Below are 21,267 nucleotides of genomic sequence, written 5' to 3' on the forward strand. Positions count from 1 at the left end.
ATCTTAGAGGAAATGCTTTCAGATTTTCACAGTTGAGTATGATGTTGGCTGTAGGTTTGTCATATGTGGCCTTTTTTATGTTGAGGTATGTTCTATGTCCACTTTGTTGAGAGTTTTTATGATAAGTGGATGTTGAATTGTGGTGTCTAAAGCTTTTTATGCATCTATTGAGATGATCAGATGATTTTATTCTTCATCTTGTGAATGTGGTGTGTCACGTTGACTGCTTTGTGGATATACTGAACCATCTTTGCATCCCTAGGACAAATCCTACCTGAGCATGGGTATGATCCTTTCAATGTATTTTTGAATTCAGTTTGCTAATATTTTGTTGAGGATTTTTGTGTCTATGTTCATCAGTGATATTGGCCTGTAATTTTCTTTTTTTGTGGTGTCTTTGTCTGGTTTTGGTATCAGGGTGATGCTGGCCTCGTAGAATGTGTTAAGAAGCTTTCCTTCCTCTTCAATTTTTTGGGGATAGTTTAAAAAGGATCGGTGTTAACTCTTCTTTAAATGTTTTGTAGAATTCACCTGTGAAGCTGTCTGGATTTGGACTTTTGTTTGCTGAGACTTAAACACTTTTTTTAGAATTCCATTTTGAGTTAACTATTGTGTTTCTATGTTTATCTCTTTGTATGTTCCAAAGTTCTTTCTCTTATTGTTTCTTTATTGTTTAAAGAACTTCCTTTAGCCATTTTCTGTGGGTAGGTATACAAGCAGGAAAGTCTCTTAGCTGTCTTTCATCTGAGAATGGCTTGATCTCCCTTTTATTCCTGAAGGACATTTTTTTCTGAATATAGGATTCTGTATGGACAGTTTTTTTCTTTCAACACTTAAAAATAATTTTTGCCATTTTCATTCTGGCTTCTATGGTTGCTGTGTTGGATGCATTTTGTCACCCTGCATTCTTTCATATGGGACCACTCCTCAATAGGCAGTTTCGGGATGGATGCTTGCCTATCAAAGGACCCCATCCTCCTGGGGCCACCGTACTTGGTTGATGGATGATCATGTATGTGATCCAACCCAGATCAATCTGGGCTCTGCTTGGGGTTTTTATGTTAAGCAGGGGCTGATAAATTGAAACTGTATGGTTGGAGGCTGACAGCACTGTTCTAGGTGCTGGGGGGTGGGAGGTAGACCCACAGGCCTGTTGGAGCTGGTCTCCATCCAACAAGAGGGACAGATGGGAGGTGAGTGCCATGTGCTCTTTTCTCCTGACCCTCCTCCCCATCACCTATAGCTTCCCAATGGGACTGATGTGCATCTTCTCCACACTCTATGGCTCAGAGGCTGGGTTAGCCTTCTTCCGAGGCACTGGAGATGCCCACCTGGCTTCCACCCCTCAGAACAGGTCTGCTCCAGCCTGTGGTCACCCTGGAGCCAGGGGGCCCCAGGGAAAAAGCCAGCCTGTCCGCAGAGTTGCTGGGAGAGTCCACAGCTCTTGCCTCGTGTAGTGAAGCCACAGTTGGCCGGACACAACCCACCAGGCCGAGATCAGCACAGCTGTGCCAGCTGACCTGCAGGGGCATGTGTGAGGGGCATGGCTGTTGTTTAAGCCTCTGCATTGGGGAAGGTTTGTTAGCAGTATTACCATGGCAACAACTGACTGATACACAGTGTAAGCAAGGAGCATCTGCCTCCAGGCTTCAAAGGTGGGTGTTTTCATTGTCTGTTGTTGGGGTAACAAATTGCCACAAATTTGGTGGCTTAAAACAGCACCCATTTACTGTCTTACAGTTCTGTAGGTCAGCTGCCTGGATGGTCTCAACTGGGTCCTCTGCTGGGGGTCTTGCAAGGCTGAAATCAAGCTGTCAGCCTGGCTGTGTTCTCATCTGGAGCTTGGGGTCCTCATCCAAGATGATTCTGATCTTTGGCTAAATTCGGTTCCTGTGGTTGTAGGACTGAAGTCCTGTTTCCTTGCTGGCTGATAGCTGGGTCCAGTCTTTGTTCATAGCGGCTGCCTATGTCCTCCTTGTGCTTTCCGTGTGGCCCCTCTGACAATGGCAGGCCCAGTTCCTCTCATGCTTTGACTCTCTCTGGCCTCTCCTCTGGCTCACTTTCCTGCTACATCTCACTGACTCTTCTCCCTTCCTCATCTGCTCTTAAGGGCTCATGTCCAGAGAGTCCAGGATAATCTCCCTATTTTAAAGTTGGCTGATTGGTAACCTTAATTCCATCTGCAAAGTTCCTTCCCGGCAGTACCTGGATTATGGTTTGATTGAACAACTGGAGGACAGAAATCTCAGGGACGTCTTTAGAATTCTGGCCCTGCACCAGGGCTGTGCCATGGCCAGCTGGCTGAGGAACAGACTTCTGTATTATCTCACACCTGTCAGCACTGGATCAGAGATTAGAACGCAGGGTTGGAAAGAATTCATTAGGAATCTCTTCTGAAAGTTAAATGCAAAGAACTGTTATGATTTACATTTTTAAAAACGGCTTGTTTTCTCTTTAGTAGAATTTCCGGTATGAAAATACATTGTTTCAGGTTGAGGAGATAACTCTTAGTAGACAGGCAAAACAGTGTGTGCATAGAAAATATTCTTTATCAGGTTTATGTCTGCTGTGATCACATTCCGGAGTCTCCTTGCCTGTATGTTGCTCCTTGGCAGTCGCCCTGTCCTAGAATATGCACAGTGGAGACCCTGGATTTTATTAAGAGGCCTTCTCTAGTAAATGCTGGAGAGGGTGTGGAGAAAAGGGAACCTTCTTACACTGCTGGTGGGAATGTAAATTGGCGCAGCCACTATGGAGAACAGTATGGACATTCCTTAAAAAACTAAAAATAGAATTACCATATGACCCAGCAATCCCACTCCTGGAAAAGATGAAAACTCTAATTCGAAAAGATACATGCACCCCAATGTTCACTGCAGCACTATTTACAATAGCCAAGACATGGAAGCAACCTAAATGTCCATCAACAGATGAGTGGATAAAGAAGATGTAGTATGTATGTGTGTGTGTATATATATATATATATACACACACATACTAGTATGTATATGTATGTATAGTATATACATACATATACACACTATGGAATATTACTCAGCCATAAAAAAAGAGTGAAATAATGCAATTTGCAGCAACATGAATGCACCTAGAGATTGTCATCCCAAGTGAAGTAGGTCAAAGACAAATATCACATGATATCACTTATGTGTGGAATCTAAAAAATGACACAAATGAACTTATTTACAAAACAGAAACAGATTCACAGATACAGAAAATGAACTTATGGTTACCAAAGGGGAAAGCAGGGGAGGGATAAATTAGGAGTTTGAGATTAACAGATATACACTACTATATATAAAATAGATAAGCAACAAGGACCTACTGTACAGCACAGGGAACTCTACTCAATATCTTGTAAACTATAATTACCACCTCCCATGGCCAAGGCCAGCCGAAACACCCTGCCAGCCCCAAGCTACCTGGCAGGTGCCCTCGCACTTGTACACTATTCCTTTGTTCCACCACAAGGCAAAAGGGCACTCTTCTGTGGGCTTGACGGGATTCTGTGATTCAGACTTGCTCAGTCCCTGGGAGGGCAGCTGCCACTTTCTTGCTCCAACTTTCCGTCCCTGAGTGTGACCTCTCACCCCGCGGCTGCATTTCTGGTGGCCCCAGAGCTTGCGGGGTCGGGACAGCTGATGAGGGAACCCTCTGCCGTCCTCACACCTTTCACTGAAAACTTCACCTCCTGGCCAGAGGGCTTCCCCCCCTGGGATTTCCCCAGGAATGATTTTAAGACAGAAGCGTCCATCGTGTTCCTTTAGACTCCGACAGTGGAGGGCCAGGCAGGGGCACAGATGTCTTGGGAAGGGGCATCTGATTGCCTCCGTTCACAAGTCCCTTGAGCAAGTCTTCTGCCCCGAGAGCCCAAAGTCCATCTCCACAATTTGGAGGAGTGGGTCTCAATGTGAAACCAACATCCCAGGCAGGAAGGGCATTGGGAAGCCGGTTCCCGTCATCCCTGGCCTGGCTTATAGCCCTGTGGGTGGTTGTTCACTGCTTCCCAGGCGGGACCCGACCCTGAGGGTCCTCACTTCCCCCGCCCCCGCCTCCCACAAGGGGCCCTTTTCCTGGCTGTCCGACGTGGACAGTGGGTTGTTTTCTTTGTTACTCTCGCCCAGTGGGAGGCAAGAGCAAAGGTGTCCCCAAGCATCATGGCATATTTGACCAAGTCAAGTGCTGTTTTAATGAACATATTTTTTTTCCCCTGCAGGACGGGAAGAGAGACGGACGAACAACAATGTTCTGAGCAGGAGAGCGGTTTCCATCTTCCATTCTATCAAGGTGTGGGTGTGTTTGAATCTCCCCATGATACAGAGTCTCTAAAACAGAATCACATCTGTATTAACTCAGGAAGTATTTGCTGAGCCCCCTTGTTGGGCCAGCTCTGTGCTAAGAACTAATAAACCAGATGACGGGGACAGTCCTGACTCCAGGAGTTTCTTGTAGGAGAAATCCATGTAGAGACACGTTTCACACCAGAATGAGAGACCTGCAAATAAAACAAACAATCCCTGAAACTATTTGTGCTCTGAAAATGCCCACGATCAACTTCTGACTTCTGGGTTCAGTGGCCGAGTTTCACCTCGGCCAAGTTTCCGTGACGGGGCCCCTGCGCCTCCAGCACCTTGGACTAGCCTGTGCTATTTGGGGGCAGATTAAGTCCCCACCTTGCAATCCTCACACTCGCACTGTTAGCTGGTTAGTAGTGGCCACTAGGCACAGTGCTTGTTACGGGTGAAAAGATTAAAGTAAATATTGAAACAGGTTTGAATACTGATGTTTGTGAATTTATGTTTCCAGGTACAGTGGCCAATGACAGCACACAGATGTGGACCATGACAGATGAAATGGACACTGATTTTTATGTGGCTGAGAGAACTGGTTTTAACCCGTGAGATCTGTGGAAGCCTTTCCCAATGCAAACATCACCAAGCTGCTTCCTGTTACTTTTGCCTGTATGGCTGTGACACTACATCTCCCGCTGCATGCGGGCAGGGCCTCCTCACTACACCTCACACACAGCTGAGCCCAGCCTACGTGAATGTTCGGGGCTGGGGGGAAGGGAGGGCAGCGGAGGGGCAGCAGTCCCTGTATCCAGTAAGCGAGGCACAGAGAAAGTCAATGGCTTCTACTTAAGGATACCTCTGTGCCGATGCTGGTGTGTAAAAATGAGGCCATGGGGGCCTCCTCTCAACGGCTGCGCTCTCTGAGTTTCTTTCCCATAAAAATGATGGGTTTGCTCCAAGCACCCCATCAGATCATGTCATTTCCCTCACGCACCCACCAGTCCTACACCATTCCTCTCCCAGGCCCCTGACCCCTGAATCACTACCTACGTGGCTAAATGTTCTCCATCCATTCCTCATTCGTGTATATATATATTCCTATATATGTACATGTATATATATATATATATATATATATATATATATATATATATATATATATACGCACATATACATCTCCCTTGAGGACCTACCAAGGGTGGGCCCAGGCTCCTTAGTTGAGCTGCGGATCAGGAAGAGAGAGGTGCGACAGAGCAGTGGGCAGGCACCTGCAGGGCGGCACAGGCTCATGGGCACATTTGGAGAAGGAGCCCTGGCGACAGCAGCCTTTGGGGGACAGGGGAGCAGACAAGACTGCAGGGGGTGGTGTGGGAACTTGGGGTTAAACAGCAAGAAGGAAGGTTGGACAACAAAGGGTCACCAAGCCATCATTAGATGATGGAACCCCTCCCTTCAGGCCCCCCGTCAGCCCCCCCCAGTCAGTCATTCCACAGCCAACCTGGCCAAACTGAGCAGAGGCAGTTTCAAGGCTCCATGCATGCAAAGTGACTTCAAGACATTGGACCCCCCCCCCCCACCTTTCCCCTTTGCCTCTGAAGGCACACGTGGCTGCACCTTGTAAGGACCAGAGCTCTGGAGTCCAGCGCTGGGGCTGGAGTTGCAGCCTCCTGGCAGTGTGACCAGAACATGTCCTCCGACGTTTCTGTGCATGTGCCTATCTTGGGGTGCTGGCACATAACATCCAATGCATGTGAGCTGCTTTTAAAAACATGGGTAATTTTATGTCCTAAAATATTGCTTACTGCTTAAATAGTTTCATGCTGGCTCACATTAAAAATGATTCCCAAGTGAAGATGACAAGGGGGAAATATTCGTTATTTAGTTCTTTTCTTACATTAAGCTAGCATAATAAAGTACATTTCTGGGTTGCATTCTCTAGAGTGCTTTTTACTAAATAAATGGCCAAAAATAACTTTTTCCTTCCAGTAAGATTTCATGATTCAGCACATTCAACTTTCACTGTAAAAGGCTGAAATAAAGAGTACAGAACAAGTCTAGGAGCCAGAAACAGGGGAGAAAAACCAAGAAGGTGGAGGGTGAGGGTCACATTTCAACACACTGGTGCTTTCTGAAACAAACCTTGGCGATATGAAAGTTGTATTTGTTTAGGTATCTGCATCGCACTTAGGTTTTGAGGAAGCAAGTAGATAAGAATCGGTAGGCGATAGCCCCAGGTTTTCGTCAAAGGGACGTATTAGAAAAATGAGCAGACATGGGGTAGGGAGCGCAGGCCCGGTCAGCTCCTCCCAGCCCCCGCGTCAGTCAGAGGGTGCGGGATGCGAGAGCTCCTGACGCCCTTTCTTTCCTACAGAGCAGCTCCAGATGTTTATGGCAAAGGTTCCACATCCGGCCGTTTGCCAGGTGACACCAAAGGCAGGGGTAGCGTGGTCAGGGCTGCCTGGCCTCGTTCCCCAAGAGCTGCGGAGGCGCGTCAGCTGACGACGCCCCGAGCGCAGAGCTCCGCTTGGAGCGGGCCAGGTGGCTTTATGGGGAGAATCCTGGTCCCTCTCCCCGTTTGTGGGAGATCTCTTGCCTCCCCCGTTTCACTGAGACCTCCGGGCGGAAGAGTGTTTCTCACTAGCTTAGTAGCATCTAGTCTCCAAGGAAGCGGCCCTCTCCCCAACATTACCAAAAAGGCGCGGGGCATCCTCCGCTTGCGAGGGTGCACGCATGCACACCGACGGCTTCAGGCCTCCCGGGCCTGGGACCCCCTTCCGGACAGGTGTACCGGCGTGCCGCCCCGTCCGGGGCCTGGCGCGCTCTCTTGTCCAAAGCAGGCTGCGAACGCCCTCAGGCCCTCAGAGGAAGGAGCGTGCCTCCGGTCCTGGCAAAATGGCCTCCCCACGGAGAAGCCCGTGTGCGGCCAGGGGACGCCCCGCAGGTCCTCCGCCCCCCCGCCCCGGCGGCCAGCGCGGGGCGCAGCCGGCGAGTACCTTCTCGCGCCCCCGCCCGCCCACCGCGCCCACCGCGCCCACCACGCCGCCGCCTCCCGCGTTGGAAGACGGCGCGGCGCGTGCGCACTGGTGCGCTCGCGGCCCGGCCCGTGGGCTCTCCAGGGAGGGCGGGAGGTGGGGAGGTGGGAAGGTGGGCAGGCGCCGGGCAGCACACCCTCCCGGCCCAAAGCCGGCGCCGCTGTCACCTCGCGGCCAGGGCGCCCCGCGACTCCCGTCGAATGAGAGGCGCAGGTAAGCGCCTGGTGGCTGTTCGCGATCCCGTCGGGGGGGGGGGTCCCCGCCCCAGCCCGCGGCCCACCGGAGGCCACGGGCCCTCAAAGTTGAACTTCGCGCGTCGCGGGCCGGGCGCTGGGCGGAGGTGGGGCCGGGCTGCGCGCACTGAGGGGTCCCCGAGCCTGGGTGCGCTCTCCTCGCCTGCGGGAGCGCGGGTCGGGGCTGCGGCGAAGGAGCGCGGCGGGGCTTGGGGACGCGGGAGCCCGGGACCGTGGGCGGCACTTCGGGCCTGGCCTCGCAGTGAACTTTTGCGCCGGACCCTGGCAGCGTCTTGGCGGCTGGCGAGCACGCCTGGGCGGCCTCGCGGGCTCCGGGTGACCTCTCCTCGAGGCCTTCCTGGCTGGGCTGCTGGGAGGTGAGCGCGTGCAGAGCGCCCTCGGCGCGGGCGGAGATTGGGGGTTCTGGGATTTAGTGGAACGACCCGGGATTTTTCAATACCCGCCCCTCCCCCCAATACAAAGTGAGATCCCTGGAGGGCAGGAGGGAGGGGTCGAAACGCCGAGATGCCTGGACGAGAACGCAGGAAGCAATTAAAACTCCTCCTTTCGGATTAACAACCAAAAATTGATCGATGTGTCAGGAATACCGCTGATTTATGAAAGGTGCTTATTTCTCTGGTATGGAGAGTTTTATGTTCTCCAGGTGAAACCGAGTTCACCCAGCTCCAGCGTAGATTGATGTTTTAATAAAAATAAATAAAGGCGAAAAGCTCGCCAGGTCTTTGGGGACATCAAGTCTCAAATCGCAGAGTTGGACTAACAAATCAAATTGCATTATCTTTACATTTCATGTCTTTTAACCGTGTGCCCAAAAATTGCAAGCAGGAGAGCGCCTTCATTTCGAAAGTTTTAATACAGCGCTTAAAAGTTCGACTATCTAGCAATCAGTGTTTCATAAGCAAAATGGCACGGGGAGGGCCTTGTAATTGTGATAAGTGGCCGGCGTCGCTGTGCGGACGCGGGGCGAACGCGGGGCGAACGCGGGCGGGGCGGCGGGAGGAGGAGCGGATTCCGGAAGCGGAGAGGGGGGAGGCGGCGGCGCCCGGAGCCGCGCGGCGCCCGTAGATGGCGCCCTGGTCCCACGCTAGGCTCCGGAGCTGCGCTCCGCCGGGCCGCGCGCGGGCGGGGGAGCTGGCGGGGGCGCGGGGCGGGCGCCGAGCGCGAGGCTCCGCACCGGCAGTGGGCTTGGAGCAGGGCCGCACGGCTCAGCGGGAAAAATATTAAGCGTATTGTTGGCATTTTTAATTTAAGGCCGGGGCAGTGTTGCGGGGCGGACGGGAGTCCGTGAGTCTGGGATGTCCGTGGGAGCCTAGGGGCTCCCCTGGAGAGACCCCAATTGGCTGCGTCCCCCTGGTGGTGACCGCTCAGCGCCAGTGCCGGCTCTCCGGGCACTCGGCCCGGGCGGGGCACTGGGGTGCAGATACGCCTGGGTGCGGGCGAGGGTCGGCCATGCGGCGGCAAGGACACCAAGTTCAAAGCTGCACACCGATCACTCCCGAGGGCGGCCCGGACTGCCCAGAGGCCGCCCGCACCCCGCGCGGGATGCGCCGCCGGAGCCCGAGCCCGCTCCGCCGCCGTGGCTGCCTGTGCACTGCGCTTTGCAATGTAAATTTCAGCGGGACAAATTGCTTATTAATAGTCTAGAAGGGAAGCGGGTTTCTTTCTTTCTTCTTTTCTTTATCTGTTTTTATTTCTGCATGGCCCCCAGCTATGCCCTGGGCAGCCTCGCCGCCCAGCAGTTTTCTCTTCATTTCAATATCCTAAAGAAAATGCAAATTTCCACAGTGTGGCCTTTTTAAAAAGTTAAATTAGCAACAGCTTTAAGTGACTCCATTAGTATGGAAAACATACACATTTTTAATGTGAGAATAGCTTCCTTTTAACGGGGCTCATTCTGGACTGTAAATTTAGCAGACCCTTGCATTGGTAAAGAATCAAGTCGCGGCTAAACGTGTCGCCAGAGGCGCACCCCCCGTGTGGCCTGCGCCGGGCTTCCCAGGAGAGGCCGTCCCGACACCGCGCGCCGCTGGACCCCGTCCGCCGGCTCGGGATCCCTTAGAAGTCGGGAGAATGTGGCGAAAGGATTTGTGCAGGAGGGAAAGGAGGAGGGCTTGACACATTTCTGTCCAAGGGCAGTGTGCTTGCTCTCCCTTCCCTCCCAGCCTCGTCCTCCCGGTCCCCGCAGCTGAGATAATTACGCGAGCGGACTGACCGGGCCTGGCCGCGGTCACCCACCTCCCCACCTTTGCGCAGGAGAAGGGATGTGTACACGCTCCGTTAAGGTGTGGCCAAGGAATGGGTGAAGGTCGCGGCAGAGGAGGACGTCAGTCCCATGCCATCCCGTTCACCTCCACCCCTTGGCTCTCTACCACCCCAACTCGTTTGCCCGGGTTGGCAAACCCGTGTTTCAAACCAGAATCTCACTGGCCAACTTTTGCGCTCCGTTGGCTTCCACAGGAGGTTGTTCAGTTCCATCATGGGATCTGGCTCTCCCCCTCCTTTACCTTTAAGCCAGTGGCAGGGCACTCCATCCCAGTCCAGGAAAGAGTTAAGATTTATGGTGTGCTGGAGAGGTCTTGTTAGGATGTAATCTGCATTTTTAAACTACTGCGTAATAAAAAAGTGAGAAGTTTTGAGACACCTTTCTTGATTATACCTCTGGCGATACTTTAGGTTTTGCATTTAATTTGCATTTTGTTCTTAGTGAATATTGAAGTCTTGAGTGGAGGATTGAATTTTATTAGGACATCTGGACTGACAATATCAAATCAGACACCAGTGTCCCAAAGCATGCTAAAATTTCAGAGTTAATTAGAACGCAGTGTGTTTAATTAAAGCCAATTATAATATTTGAAATTATCTGATCGATCCGTGTTTCTACGGTTTGGGTGTGTTTAGGTGTTGATTGGCGTACTTCGCGCGCCATTCCATGTAGAAGCTACTCTGGGGAAAGTTTGCTTTGTAAACTGGCGGGGGCGGGCGGGCGTGCGCGGAACCCGCGTCCGGGGCGCCGGCTCTGGCTCAGCCTGCCCGACTGCCTTGGGGCGCCGCTGAACGCAGCTCGGGAAATCCCAGCTCGTTGCGAAACCACTGTGCCTTTTCGGATCCGAGGGACCCCGCCACGCTCCAGCTGTCTTTCCCGGCACCGGTGCGCCTTCCGAGCTTGTTGCGGAGAGGCAACCTTTAAGGTTGCAAGGTGCACTGGGAGAAGCCCGGCTGGCAGAAGGCGAGTGTTTGATTTCGGAGTCTCGCTCTGGCTGAAGAGCTCCCAGGGCTGACTCAGAATATGGGGTTAGACAAAAGTGACTGAAAGGACCAGAGAAAAGTTAGGACAAGGAGACAGTAATTAACTGTTTCCTTTCTAATTTCGCATGCTGCAGGAGCCGAGGTGCGCCCCGGCATTTTCGGCCCCGCTTGGAGCTAGGTTTTCCAGGGAGACGGTCGAGCGCGTTCCGGTGGCGTCCGCTGCCCCCCGCAGGGCCGGGCACTTGGAGCGCGCGCTTCTCTCCAACAAGCGCGTGAGCGCGGTGTTCGCCGCCTGGGCCTTGTTCCCGGTGCCCGGCTCGGCCTGACTCTTGCAAACATACGTGAGCGGCAATTAGGACCGGGCGGCGGGTGGACGTTTCTGCGCGCTCCTGAGGTCACGGGGTCAGCGAGGCCTAGGTGCGCCCGACGGACAGGAGCCGCGGCCCAGCTGGTGAAGCCGGGCGGGGAGCCGCGGCGGCCACCTGCCCGGGGGTGGGTGGGAGCCTGGGCGGCTCGGCTCTCGGCTGCGCGGCGGCGCTCTGCTCTCCTCACCCCAGGAGGCGCTGTTTATCAAACTTGGCCGCCTTGGCAGGAGGCGCCTGCACGTTCTCACTTGGAGAACTGAGCCCTTTTCGGTACTCGGGGGTGGGCCTACAGAGTGACCGGTGTTGGGGGGGCGGCGGTGCAGAGAACAGGGGTCTTGAGATCCTTCGGTGCTCTCTTTTTAGCTGTGAATCCGGCCAGGCCTCCCGCCTTCCAGCGCAGGGGAGAGGAGCCCGTAGAAGCGCCCCGTGTGTCCGGGGCGAGATGCCCAGTTACTTGCCTCTGAGGGCAGGCGGGACGCGCGTCCCGGCTTGGGTTCCGTCGCCGCAGGCCTCCTGAGGGCCCCGCAGCTTCCGTCTCTGTGCTGAGGGGCGAAGGCGCGTTCTCTGCGCCTGGAAAACTCCCCAGACTCTGGCCCGGCCCCCTTTGTACGCAGCTTAACAGGTTGGGGTGGCCTGAGTGCGGACCCCTGGCTTCCCCGGTCTCCCCAGGCCCACGGGCGAGCGTGCCCCCGCGGCGCAAGGCAAAGCCTGGGCGCGCTCCGGGGCCGCGTCACTGACCCCCGAGGGGCAGGGTTCGCGAGTGCCTGGCTCTTCAACCCCATCCCGCAGTTCACGGGACTTTCTAGGTGCGCCCTCCCGGGATTACTCTATTCTCCGGCTCCCCCAGCCCCTGAGGCCTCCTTCCCGCCGGGGCCCAAGGTCAGTCTGGCCCTCCGCTTTCGGGTTCTCTTCCCGAGCCGTGCCTGTGCGCGGCGCCGGGCCCAGACTCGGGGCCGGAGCGGGGCTGGAGGCCGGGTCACCGGCGCTGTCTGAGCGTGATCCCCGGGCGCGGAGGACGTGGGGCGGGCCGCGCCTGCAACTCAGCACTGGCGGCGGGAAAGCGAACCGCTGGCCTTCGGCGCGTTGGCTCCCACCCTGTCCCGAGGGCTCTGAGGGACATGGCCGCGCAGCCTGGGCCTGAGGACACTGGCGCTACGAGGGAGCCGCGCCCGGCCGCGCTCGCGCACCCCGGATGCCTCCTGGGGACTGGCTTCCAGGAACCCCCGGCCCGGGCTTCTCAACGCCGGAAATGCAGTTTATTACTCTTCGGAAGGCTGGTAGAGAGGGCGGCTGGCTCCCCGGCTCGGCCGCGAGCAGGAAGGGGCATTCACAGAGTGCTCTGGACGTTGGGCCGGCGCTGACGCCGCGGCCGGCCTTGCGCCCTGGGACCCCAACTTGGTCGAAGTTTCTGGATGGCTCGGAGGCCGGCACCAGCCCGGCTCCCGCTCTCCAGGCCGTGCACCGCGCAGCAGGGGAGGACCTGGGACCGGGAGGCGCGAGGGGGAAGTTCAACGCCTGGCGCGCGCGAGCAGCCCTCCCCTCCTCCCGTGGGTGGGCAGTGGGCGCGGGCGGAGGGCTTGGCGCGCGCGGCGGCCTGGACACTGCGCGGCCGGCAGGGAGGCCGGGCTGGGCCTGGGCGCGGGCGCTGCGCGGTTGTACCGCCTGGCCCGGCCTCGGGTGGTGCCGCGGGTCAGTGGCCAAGCGCGGCCGCGGCCTTGCGCTCTGCACGCCGCTCCCCGAGCGGGGCTCCAGGGGCTGCGGGCGCTGTCTCTTTAAGGTCACTGCCTGCTCCGGCACGACGTGGGGAGGACAGCTGGGCACTGGCCATCTGACTGACTCCGGCGTGACATCTGGGAGCCCACTGGTGTGTGGCACGCGAAGCGCTTGATGCCGCTATTTAAATGCAAATGTGAGGGGGCTCATTGAAGCCTCTCCCCGTAAATCCGCACAAAAGGAATACTTCCCAACCTCCGAGGAGGAGGAGGAGGAGGAGGAGGAGGAGGAGGAGGAGGAGGCAGTGGCGCGAGGGCCACCCGTGCAAATCGCGTTGAGCGCGGCGCCCTGAGCTGTCGTCGCCGCCGTCGCGGCCCGCGAGGTTTCCAGCGAGGGTCAGGCCCCGCCCGGCCCGGCCCCTGGGCGTCTGTCTGGCCCCTGGGAGCGGTCTGTGCGCGGAGGCTGGACCAGCGGTCGCGGCGGGCCTGCTCAACTTCCAAAGTGTCAGCCTGTCCGCCCCCCCCACCCCGGCTTCCCCCGCCTGGGTACTGGGCGCCCCTAGATCCCCAGAGAGCGAGGGGGGGGCGGGGGCAGGGCTCCTGCTAGAGGCGGCGGGCGCGGGGACGCGCTCCCAGCATCTCTCTGGACATCCAGGAATTGACCTGCGGACCCCTCCGCCGTCCCCGGCCTGGGCGCTGGGCCCCTCGCTCCTCTCCGCTGCCGCTCCCGCCCCGTCAAGGGGAAAATCTGGGGTGGGGTGAGGTGGGGGCTGAGGGGCTGCCCTGCCAGGCCGCTCCCCAGCAGGCCCGTGTGGAGACCCTGCCCGGCTGGCGAGTCCTTGTGCCCGCAGCTCGGAGCCAGCAGTGGAGTGACAAAAAAGATAAAGTTGGTGAATGATAAAGACCGTATTTTCCACGCTTTGGGTGCGGGACCAGATGATCTAGAAAATGAGCTGAAATGGATTCAGCCTCCGAGCCTGTTGTGAGAGCAGCTGATTCCCCCATTTCGGGCCAGATGGCTGCTGAACACAGATTTGCATTCATTTTCGCTTAATATCATCCAAAATAGTGGGGCAGCTGCATTTGTTGTCAAAAAGGTTTAAAACCCCTTTTCTTTCTGGGGCAGGATCGTTACCTTATGTGATGGGCTTATAGAACTTTTTTTCCCTCTTTAGTCAACAGTATCAGATTTAGAAGGATTTGTTTTAAAACCTTCTAATTTGGTAATCAGATTTAAATCGCCTTGGCGCGTGTAATCTGAATTAAAGATACTGTAAATGATTTTAAGCATGATACTTTCGTTAGAGCAAGGAAGGGGGCACCTCCAGCGTGGGCTGGGCATTTTAGGAAGTGTGCTACAAAGGGAGCATTGTTTCCCCTTTCCAACTTCATATTTTCCGAAAAGGCACTTTGCATAATCTGACAATCACGCTTGCCTGGCCGCTCGCCTTGCGGTGAGCCCCAGAAGCAGCTAAATACGCAGAGACAAAGCGATTTCTCAACCCGACCCTCCACCGTTGACTAACTTTATTTTGCGTTGTCCCTCCACGAAGAAAGTGTTCCCTCTTCCACTGGGTCGGCTGTGGGTGGAAAGCGCTGGGCTTATTAGGAATACAGAAATTTTCATTTAATTTATCGTGAATAGTTTCCATACACTTTGATTTAAGGTTATTAACATTCTATAGACAGTGGCATCTTTAATATGTGGCGATCGCTTCTAAAGACTAATCTCATTACCCTCAAATAGTCATAAAATATGATTTTATTATACTTACGTATTTAATTAGACGGCCGGCACCGGAATGGATTTTGAGATGGGACTGGCGCAACAGCTGTGATAATTCACTTATCTTTGGCAATAGTCATTAACCCCCAACACCAGCAAAATAGATTGCTTTCCAGCACTGCTTTTTTTCTCACCCCTTCCAAGAGGCTTGGGGGGTCCCCAGATAACGTAAATCGGACTTCGATTTTCCCGATTAATTAAAATATTAACGCACACACACTGCCAATTCATGAAAAAAAAAAAACGAGTGCTGCCCCAGACCGGGCCTGAAGAGGCTGTTCTGCGACACACTGCACCTTGAAACCTGTTTTTTAATTTTTTGTTTGTTTTAATCAAAAGGGCCTGATTTCTCTCCGCAGGGAAGCGCCGGGACAGCTCCTGGTCGTCCCCAGGGCCTCCGCTCCGTGTCGCGCAGACGTCCTTTGGGCGGGCAGTGCGCCTGGGCGCCGAGTCCCGGCTGCCTGCGGGAGCCTGGCCGCCGGGCCCACGCGCTACCCGCACCCCGCTGCCCTCCAGATTCCTGGAAACCAGGTCTGGAAGCCGCGCGCCGCGCGCTCACCCGGGCTCAGCGGCACCGAGGGCAGGACCCGGGCGCCCGCAGCGTCTGCTCGGCTTTTAGAGCGGCTGGCGCCGGGGAGGTCTGGTCACCGCGCGGGGCGCGCAGCCGGACACCCGGCTCGGGGTCGCCGCAGAGGCCGGGCGCGCTTCCTGTCCGCCCAGAGAGCCCGGAGCCTTCTTTGTCACTCGCCGCGCCTAAGGACAGGCCGGGGGACGGGGTCTCCCGTGGCCACCGGGAAAGAGAGAGAGCATCTGGCAGAGCCCGCCTCCGACGTGGGTCCCCAGCCCGACACTCGGTGGCCTCCGCCGGGGCGAAAGGCACGCGCGCCCAGAGAGGCCCAGACGGGGGCAGACCGGCCCCCCAGCAGCCTTAGGTCTGCTTAGAAAACAGGCTGAGCTGCGCGCCCCGCCTTGGCCGGGGAGTCCTGCTTCTCCCCCCAACCCCCGCCACCTCGCCCCCAGGCCCCAGCCCCCAGCCCCCAGTCCGTTGCTTGCTCCTCCAGCTCCCTTCCTTCGGCTTGCCTGCTTCTACCACTTTTCCCTTTGGGCCATCCCAGGGCGACCTGCGGCCCCTTGCATTTAGTGCCAGCATTTGGGCAACTGGGGGCGCCCCGGCATTTTACCCCCTGCTCCCCACGGTGTTTTGACTGTGTGGCTGATTTCGGGAGGAGGTATTAAGGGGCCAGGCTGCAGTTGTGCACTGGTTGTTTGTTTCGTTTCAAGACTTATTTGGGCGAGTAGTAACTTCCTTGGCTGCGGGTGGGCGCGAGGAGCCGCGGCGTGTGGCTGGGGGCTGCGGCGGCGCTCGGTGGCGCTCGGCGGCGCTCGGCGGCGGCAGGGCTCGCGGGGCTCGCGGGGCTCGCGGGGCTCGGGCCGGCTCGCGGCGCCGTCAGGCAGTCAGTCGGAGAGCGCGGCGGCGGCGGCGGCGGCGGCGGCGAGGGGCGCGGCGAGGGGCGGCCGCTCCCATATATGGCGCAGGCGCCGCCCCCCGACGTCACCCTCTGACAGCGCCGCTCCCGGGGGCTTCGAGTTTTGGCTCCCGGGAAAGGGTCCATTCCTCGGGGAGAGAGGGCTGAGTTTTGTGCGCCTCCGTCCGCTGCGCGCGCCGCTCCAGGCCCCGCCGCGCCCCGCCTGCGCCCGGGACTGCGCCGCGGCACTCACTGCCCCGTTTATTTGTCTTTGGAGCAGGCGGGCCGCGCCAGAAGCGGGCGATCCCGCAGTGTCCTGCAGCCGCGGACGCCGCCTGGCTAGGATGACACCACGTTGAGCGCGCCTGCAAACAACAACAAAAACCGCCGCCGCCGCGGCCACCGCGTCCTGCTCCGCCGAAGCGCCGCCGGTGTAGCCGCCTCCGCGCCCCCGGCCGTCCGGAGCGCCCGGCCGCCGGTGTATGTCGCGCCTGCCCGGGACGGGCTGAAGCCGGCGGCGGGCCGGACCGCAGGCGCCGAGCAGGGCCAGCGCGGCCAGGGCAGCCGCCTGCCGCCGAGCCCCGAGCGCCGCTGCTCGCGGAAGCGCCTTCGGCCGGGAGCTGCGGCCGCCGCCACCAGTTTTCATGTTTGGGATTCAGGAGAATATTCCGCGCGGGGGGACGACCATGAAGGAGGAGCCGCTGGGCAGCGGCATGAACCCGGTGCGCTCGTGGATGCACACGGCGGGGGTGGTGGACGCCAACACGGCCGCCCAGAGGTACGTACCGGCCGCCCCCGCGCGCCCCGGCCCCGCCGGGTCCCCGCAGCCGGCCGGCGCCGCGCTCCTCACCGGGCCGCTGTCTCTTTCCTCCCGCAGCGGCGTGGGGCTGGCGCGGGCGCACTTCGAGAAGCAGCCGCCTTCCAACCTCCGGAAATCCAATTTCTTCCACTTCGTGCTGGCGCTCTACGACAGGCAGGGGCAGCCGGTGGAGATTGAAAGGACCGCTTTTGTGGACTTTGTGGAGAAAGAGAAAGTAAGTGCAAACATACAGTCACACCCTCCATCTTTCTAGAAGTGGGAGGCAGGCGGTGCCCAAGCGCGGTGGCCCCGAGTGCCCCCCTTGGCGGCGGGGACCGCTCTGCGAGGCGCCCCCCGCCGCCGCCACGTGCGGCCGCCCGGGCCCGCCGAAGGCTGGGCAACTTCTCTGCGCCCCCGGACTTACTCCGGGCGAGGAGAACGCTGGCCTTCCAGCAGGAAAGTGACATCACCGCGCTGCTCCGAGCTAGGAATCCTGCCATGCGTGAGGCCAAGGGGCCTCGGTCGTGGAGGGGGACCGAGTGCGGTGGCCGCGCCGGACACCGATCGCACTAAATGCAATTATTTATCGTTACTTTCAGGAGCCCAACAACGAGAAAACCAACAACGGCATCCACTATAAACTCCAGTTGCTGTACAGCAACGGTAAGTGGCGGCGGCTGCTCCTGCCTTCCCGCCCCGCCGGGCTCGCTCTCCCTTTCCGCGATGGTTAAAGGACATAAAGATTTTGAGATTAAAATGACATGGATGTAAACACGAAATCTTCTCATGGCATAGAAGGAAAACAAAACATAAACGATCAATAAGTCGATGGCACTTCACATGATTAACCGGTCGGGCTCGAAGCAGAAAGTAAAAAGGGGATCGATACGGGGCGCCAGCAGAACATCACTTTTAAGTGACTTCTTTCAATTTTGCAAATTAATGTTAATTATTGAAACGGGGGTAGCTCTGTACACCGAGCACAACTTATTTCCTGTGCACTGAGATTTTAAAAAAATCCTCGAGAGACATTAGAAAGAGTTCAGGCTCTCACTGAGTTTCCATTTCGTGCTTTCTGTTTTCAAAAATAAAGCAGCACATGGCCCACCCGGGGCAGTGACCAGGCCTGCTCTCAGCCAGGCACATTTCTTGCACCTTTAAATGCAAACCCTAAGAGTATTAAGGTTCTTAATTAAGAAAAGAAAAAATTTAAATGAGAAGTGATTGGGGTTCTTTCCTGCCTTTTAAAGGGCATGCCTAACTTTTGCTGCATCATGGAGGTGGCAGTCCTGGGTTACCGACTTCCTGTGCCCCCGTGTGCCCTTGCTAAAATCCTGATGAGAATCTGTCCCTGTTTCTTTGCAGGAGTCAGAACGGAGCAGGATCTGTATGTTCGCCTCATAGATTCAATGACCAAACAGGTGAGAAAGTTTAAGCCTCGACACTAGTTTTCACTGCTCAGCTGGGGCTGTCCTGGGGTTTCAGAGACTAGAAGACTGACAAATGGATCTGGTGTATTTGTTTTTCATTTAGTTTCCTTGACATGCTAATGAGAATTCCATATTTATTGGAATAAATGAAGTGATTGGTAAAATAGTTTATGTTGTCATTAGAACAGGACATATATGCTTTATTAAATGGCTTGTGATTGGAATCAAATTCTGTCTTAATTAATTACGGTAATTAATATTTGACAAAATTCTCAGGGTCTCCCCCCTTGTAAATTTTTAAACATTTCTCTCTCTGCTTGGAATCATTTCATTGATTTTTTTTTTTTTTCTATAACAAAGACAACTAACTCCTTTCCAAAGCCCATTGGGTTGGACTTGATTAGCTCATTTTTTCCTCCTTTCCAGTGTGATGGTCTAGTAACATGAGACGTTTATTTGGATTTAAAAGTTAAATGTGTTGGGGTGAAAAGTCACCTTGTTCTCCTGTAGTCCATCTTCACCTCTCAGCCCCCCATCTCCATAATTCAAACTCCGAGCTCCAGGGGTCACCCAAACCCGTCCATTGCTCTGGGGGTAGCTTCTCATCCCTTTCCACCCTCTGTCATACCTTGTAAATAACATAATTACCAGCAGTTCCTTATTAAATTATTTAACCTGTCTTGGTCAGCTTTTCCAATGATAGCTATTGGCTATCAGTCGTGTGATTAAGTGCAGAAAAGTGCTTCATTGCTTTTTGACATTGTGCAGTCTCTGGCTGGTTCTGTGTTGGGTGGTATGTTGTTGTTTAGTTGTTTTAAAGATTTCCCCCCCATTTTCTTAAAGTAGTGTTGGGGGAGGGGCAAATCCCACGCCTAAGTGAAATCCACTCTGCACAGATTGATTTAAAATATACTTCCAAACTGAGCTTCACGCTGAGAAATGAAAGTAGTGTCTTCAGTTTTGATGCCAACTTGAAGAACTGTGAGCGAAGTAAAAAGGAACTCTTTCTGCTTCTTGCAGCCCAGCACGCATGCTTCCCACTCTGCACGGCAATTGGTTTTCGGATTTTACTTCCCCTTTAAAAAGTTTGTCTTTACCTAGGCAACAAGCGTGTTAGATTTTAATGTCTGCAGTGGTAAAACACTATGGTTTTCTCTTAGAGTAAAACAGATCTGACAGGTAAACTACGGTCTTTCTGACAAAGACGGAGGCGGCGGTGCCCTTCGGTAATTATTTCACTGGGATTCAGGGAAGCCTCTGGAACTCGGGAGGCGCGTTGACAGGGTGCTTTTATTTCCTTTGTATATAAGGGCTAAATGTTTTCGGAAATCGCTGTAGTCTAACGAAGAGGTTGATGCAGGCAGCGCTGAGTTTCTGCATAGAGAAGGTTTCCGTTTTAAGTGCACTTTTATTGTTCATTTTTCCCTGTACCTTTACAGTATAAACGGGGCTGAGAATAAAGGCATTTAATCTCCTCTCACTGACGGAGATGGGGGGGGGGTGGTGGGGAAGGAAAGAAATAACCCAGTAACTGATCAAAGAGTCAATGGCGCTGAACCGACAGTTTATGGATTTCTGTTTGTGCTACAAAATAAAAAATAAATCAAATATAAATACGGGGATCCATCCGAGGACAAGCCGCGTTCTCAGAAGTGCTGGTGCCCGCCGCGGCCACGCGCCCTGAGCCCCAGGCGGCCCGTTGGCCTGGGGTGACACCCATCACTTCTGTGGTTCCGAGTGGGTCGGGAAGGAGGCAGTGGGAGAGGGCCTCGCGGGAACCCTTCCCTCTGCCCAGAGAGCGGCCCCGGGCTTTCCCAAGAAAGGGCTTTGTCCGCCTGGAAGTGGAGGAAAGTGTCAGAAGTGCCTGAGGAGGTTGGAAGTAATTTCCAGATAATTTTCGGGGGGGGGGCGGGAACTGGAGAGGAGACTCCCCTCCCCGTTCCGTGGAATTTTCTGCGGGGGAACTTGCGGCTCCCGGCCCCCGCCCCTCCCCCTCCCCCAGTGGCCTTTTTCCCTTTTTTTTTTTTTTTCTTTCTTTTTTGGCGAGGCCGGCGGTGGGGCAGGCGCGGGCGGCCCCCCGGCCCGGGTTCCCGGCTGCGGAGCCGGGCTGAGCGCGGTCGTGCGCGCACCTAGGGCTTCGCACCATCTGGCGGAGCCTCTGCTCAAAACCCACCAGAGCGTGTGCGCAGACACTGCCTTTTTACCCGAGAAAAATCATTGTTAGCAGTTTCAAAATAAACACCAGATTGGCCATTAGCACTTTCTTTCCAAATATCATCCGGCGAGGAGCACGTGGCCGCGCGGGCCCGGGCGCCCCGGGGCCCCCAGCACTCCTGCGGGGCGCCCACCCGGCCCGGCCCGGCGCGGCCACGTGCGGCTGCTGCGCCCCGGCCCCGGGACCGCCCGCCGCGTGCGGATCCCGGCCGTGGCCGGGCGCTCAGGGCGGCCCCGTGGGCTCGGGGCGGCGGCGGGGCCCGGGCGGGCGGCCCACGCAGGCGCCTGGGCTTGGAACGCGGGGAGCTGCCGGGCGCCCGACTTGCCCGAGCCCGGGGAGCGCGCGGGGCAGGGCGGGCGCGGCCCTCGACACCAGGCAAACTGCTGCCTGGGCGGCTCTTCTCTGCTTCTTTACTCTTACTTAGCGCGTTCTGATCGGCCTTTTGCAGCACGCCGATTGCAACTCGGTGTAGACAATAGCCCGAGGACGCGGCCCGGCGGCGGCGGCGGCGGCGGCGGCGGCGGCGGCGGCGGCGGCGCGGGCAGCAAGGGGGCCGGGAGCAGGGGCGCCGGGGTCGGTGCCTGCGCGCCCTCGCTCCCTGCGCCGGGGCCTCGGCCTCCCTCTCCCGGCCCTCGCCCCGGCCCGAGCGCGG

The 21,267-nt window shown here is 56.3% G+C and overlaps 2 protein-coding genes across 10 annotated transcripts in view; both read left to right on the plus strand.

Moving 5' to 3' along the window:
• Positions 1-6,241, plus strand: part of C16H10orf143 (chromosome 16 C10orf143 homolog) — a 107,334-nt gene extending 101,093 nt beyond the window's left edge. Inside the window, exons 4-5 of the mRNA XM_059899257.1 lie at positions 4,235-4,305; positions 4,825-6,241. Of these exons, the coding sequence (XP_059755240.1) occupies positions 4,235-4,270 (36 nt within the window). The 3' untranslated portion in view covers positions 4,271-4,305; positions 4,825-6,241. The remainder of the gene's footprint in view (positions 1-4,234; positions 4,306-4,824) is intronic.
• A 10,489-nt stretch (positions 6,242-16,730) lies between these two features.
• EBF3 (EBF transcription factor 3) overlaps positions 16,731-21,267 on the plus strand; it is a 115,431-nt gene continuing 110,894 nt past the window's right edge. For all 9 annotated transcript variants that reach the window (XM_059899801.1, XM_059899804.1, XM_059899805.1 and 6 more), the window contains exons 1-4: positions 16,731-16,949; positions 17,049-17,205; positions 17,570-17,633; positions 18,336-18,391. In XM_059899801.1, the coding sequence (XP_059755784.1) occupies positions 16,816-16,949; positions 17,049-17,205; positions 17,570-17,633; positions 18,336-18,391 (411 nt within the window). In that variant the 5' untranslated portion in view covers positions 16,731-16,815. The remainder of the gene's footprint in view (positions 16,950-17,048; positions 17,206-17,569; positions 17,634-18,335; positions 18,392-21,267) is intronic.

The sequence above is a fragment of the Balaenoptera ricei genome, chromosome 16, assembly GCF_028023285.1.
Source record: "Balaenoptera ricei isolate mBalRic1 chromosome 16, mBalRic1.hap2, whole genome shotgun sequence".
NCBI classification, from domain to species: Eukaryota; Metazoa; Chordata; class Mammalia; order Artiodactyla; family Balaenopteridae; genus Balaenoptera; species Balaenoptera ricei.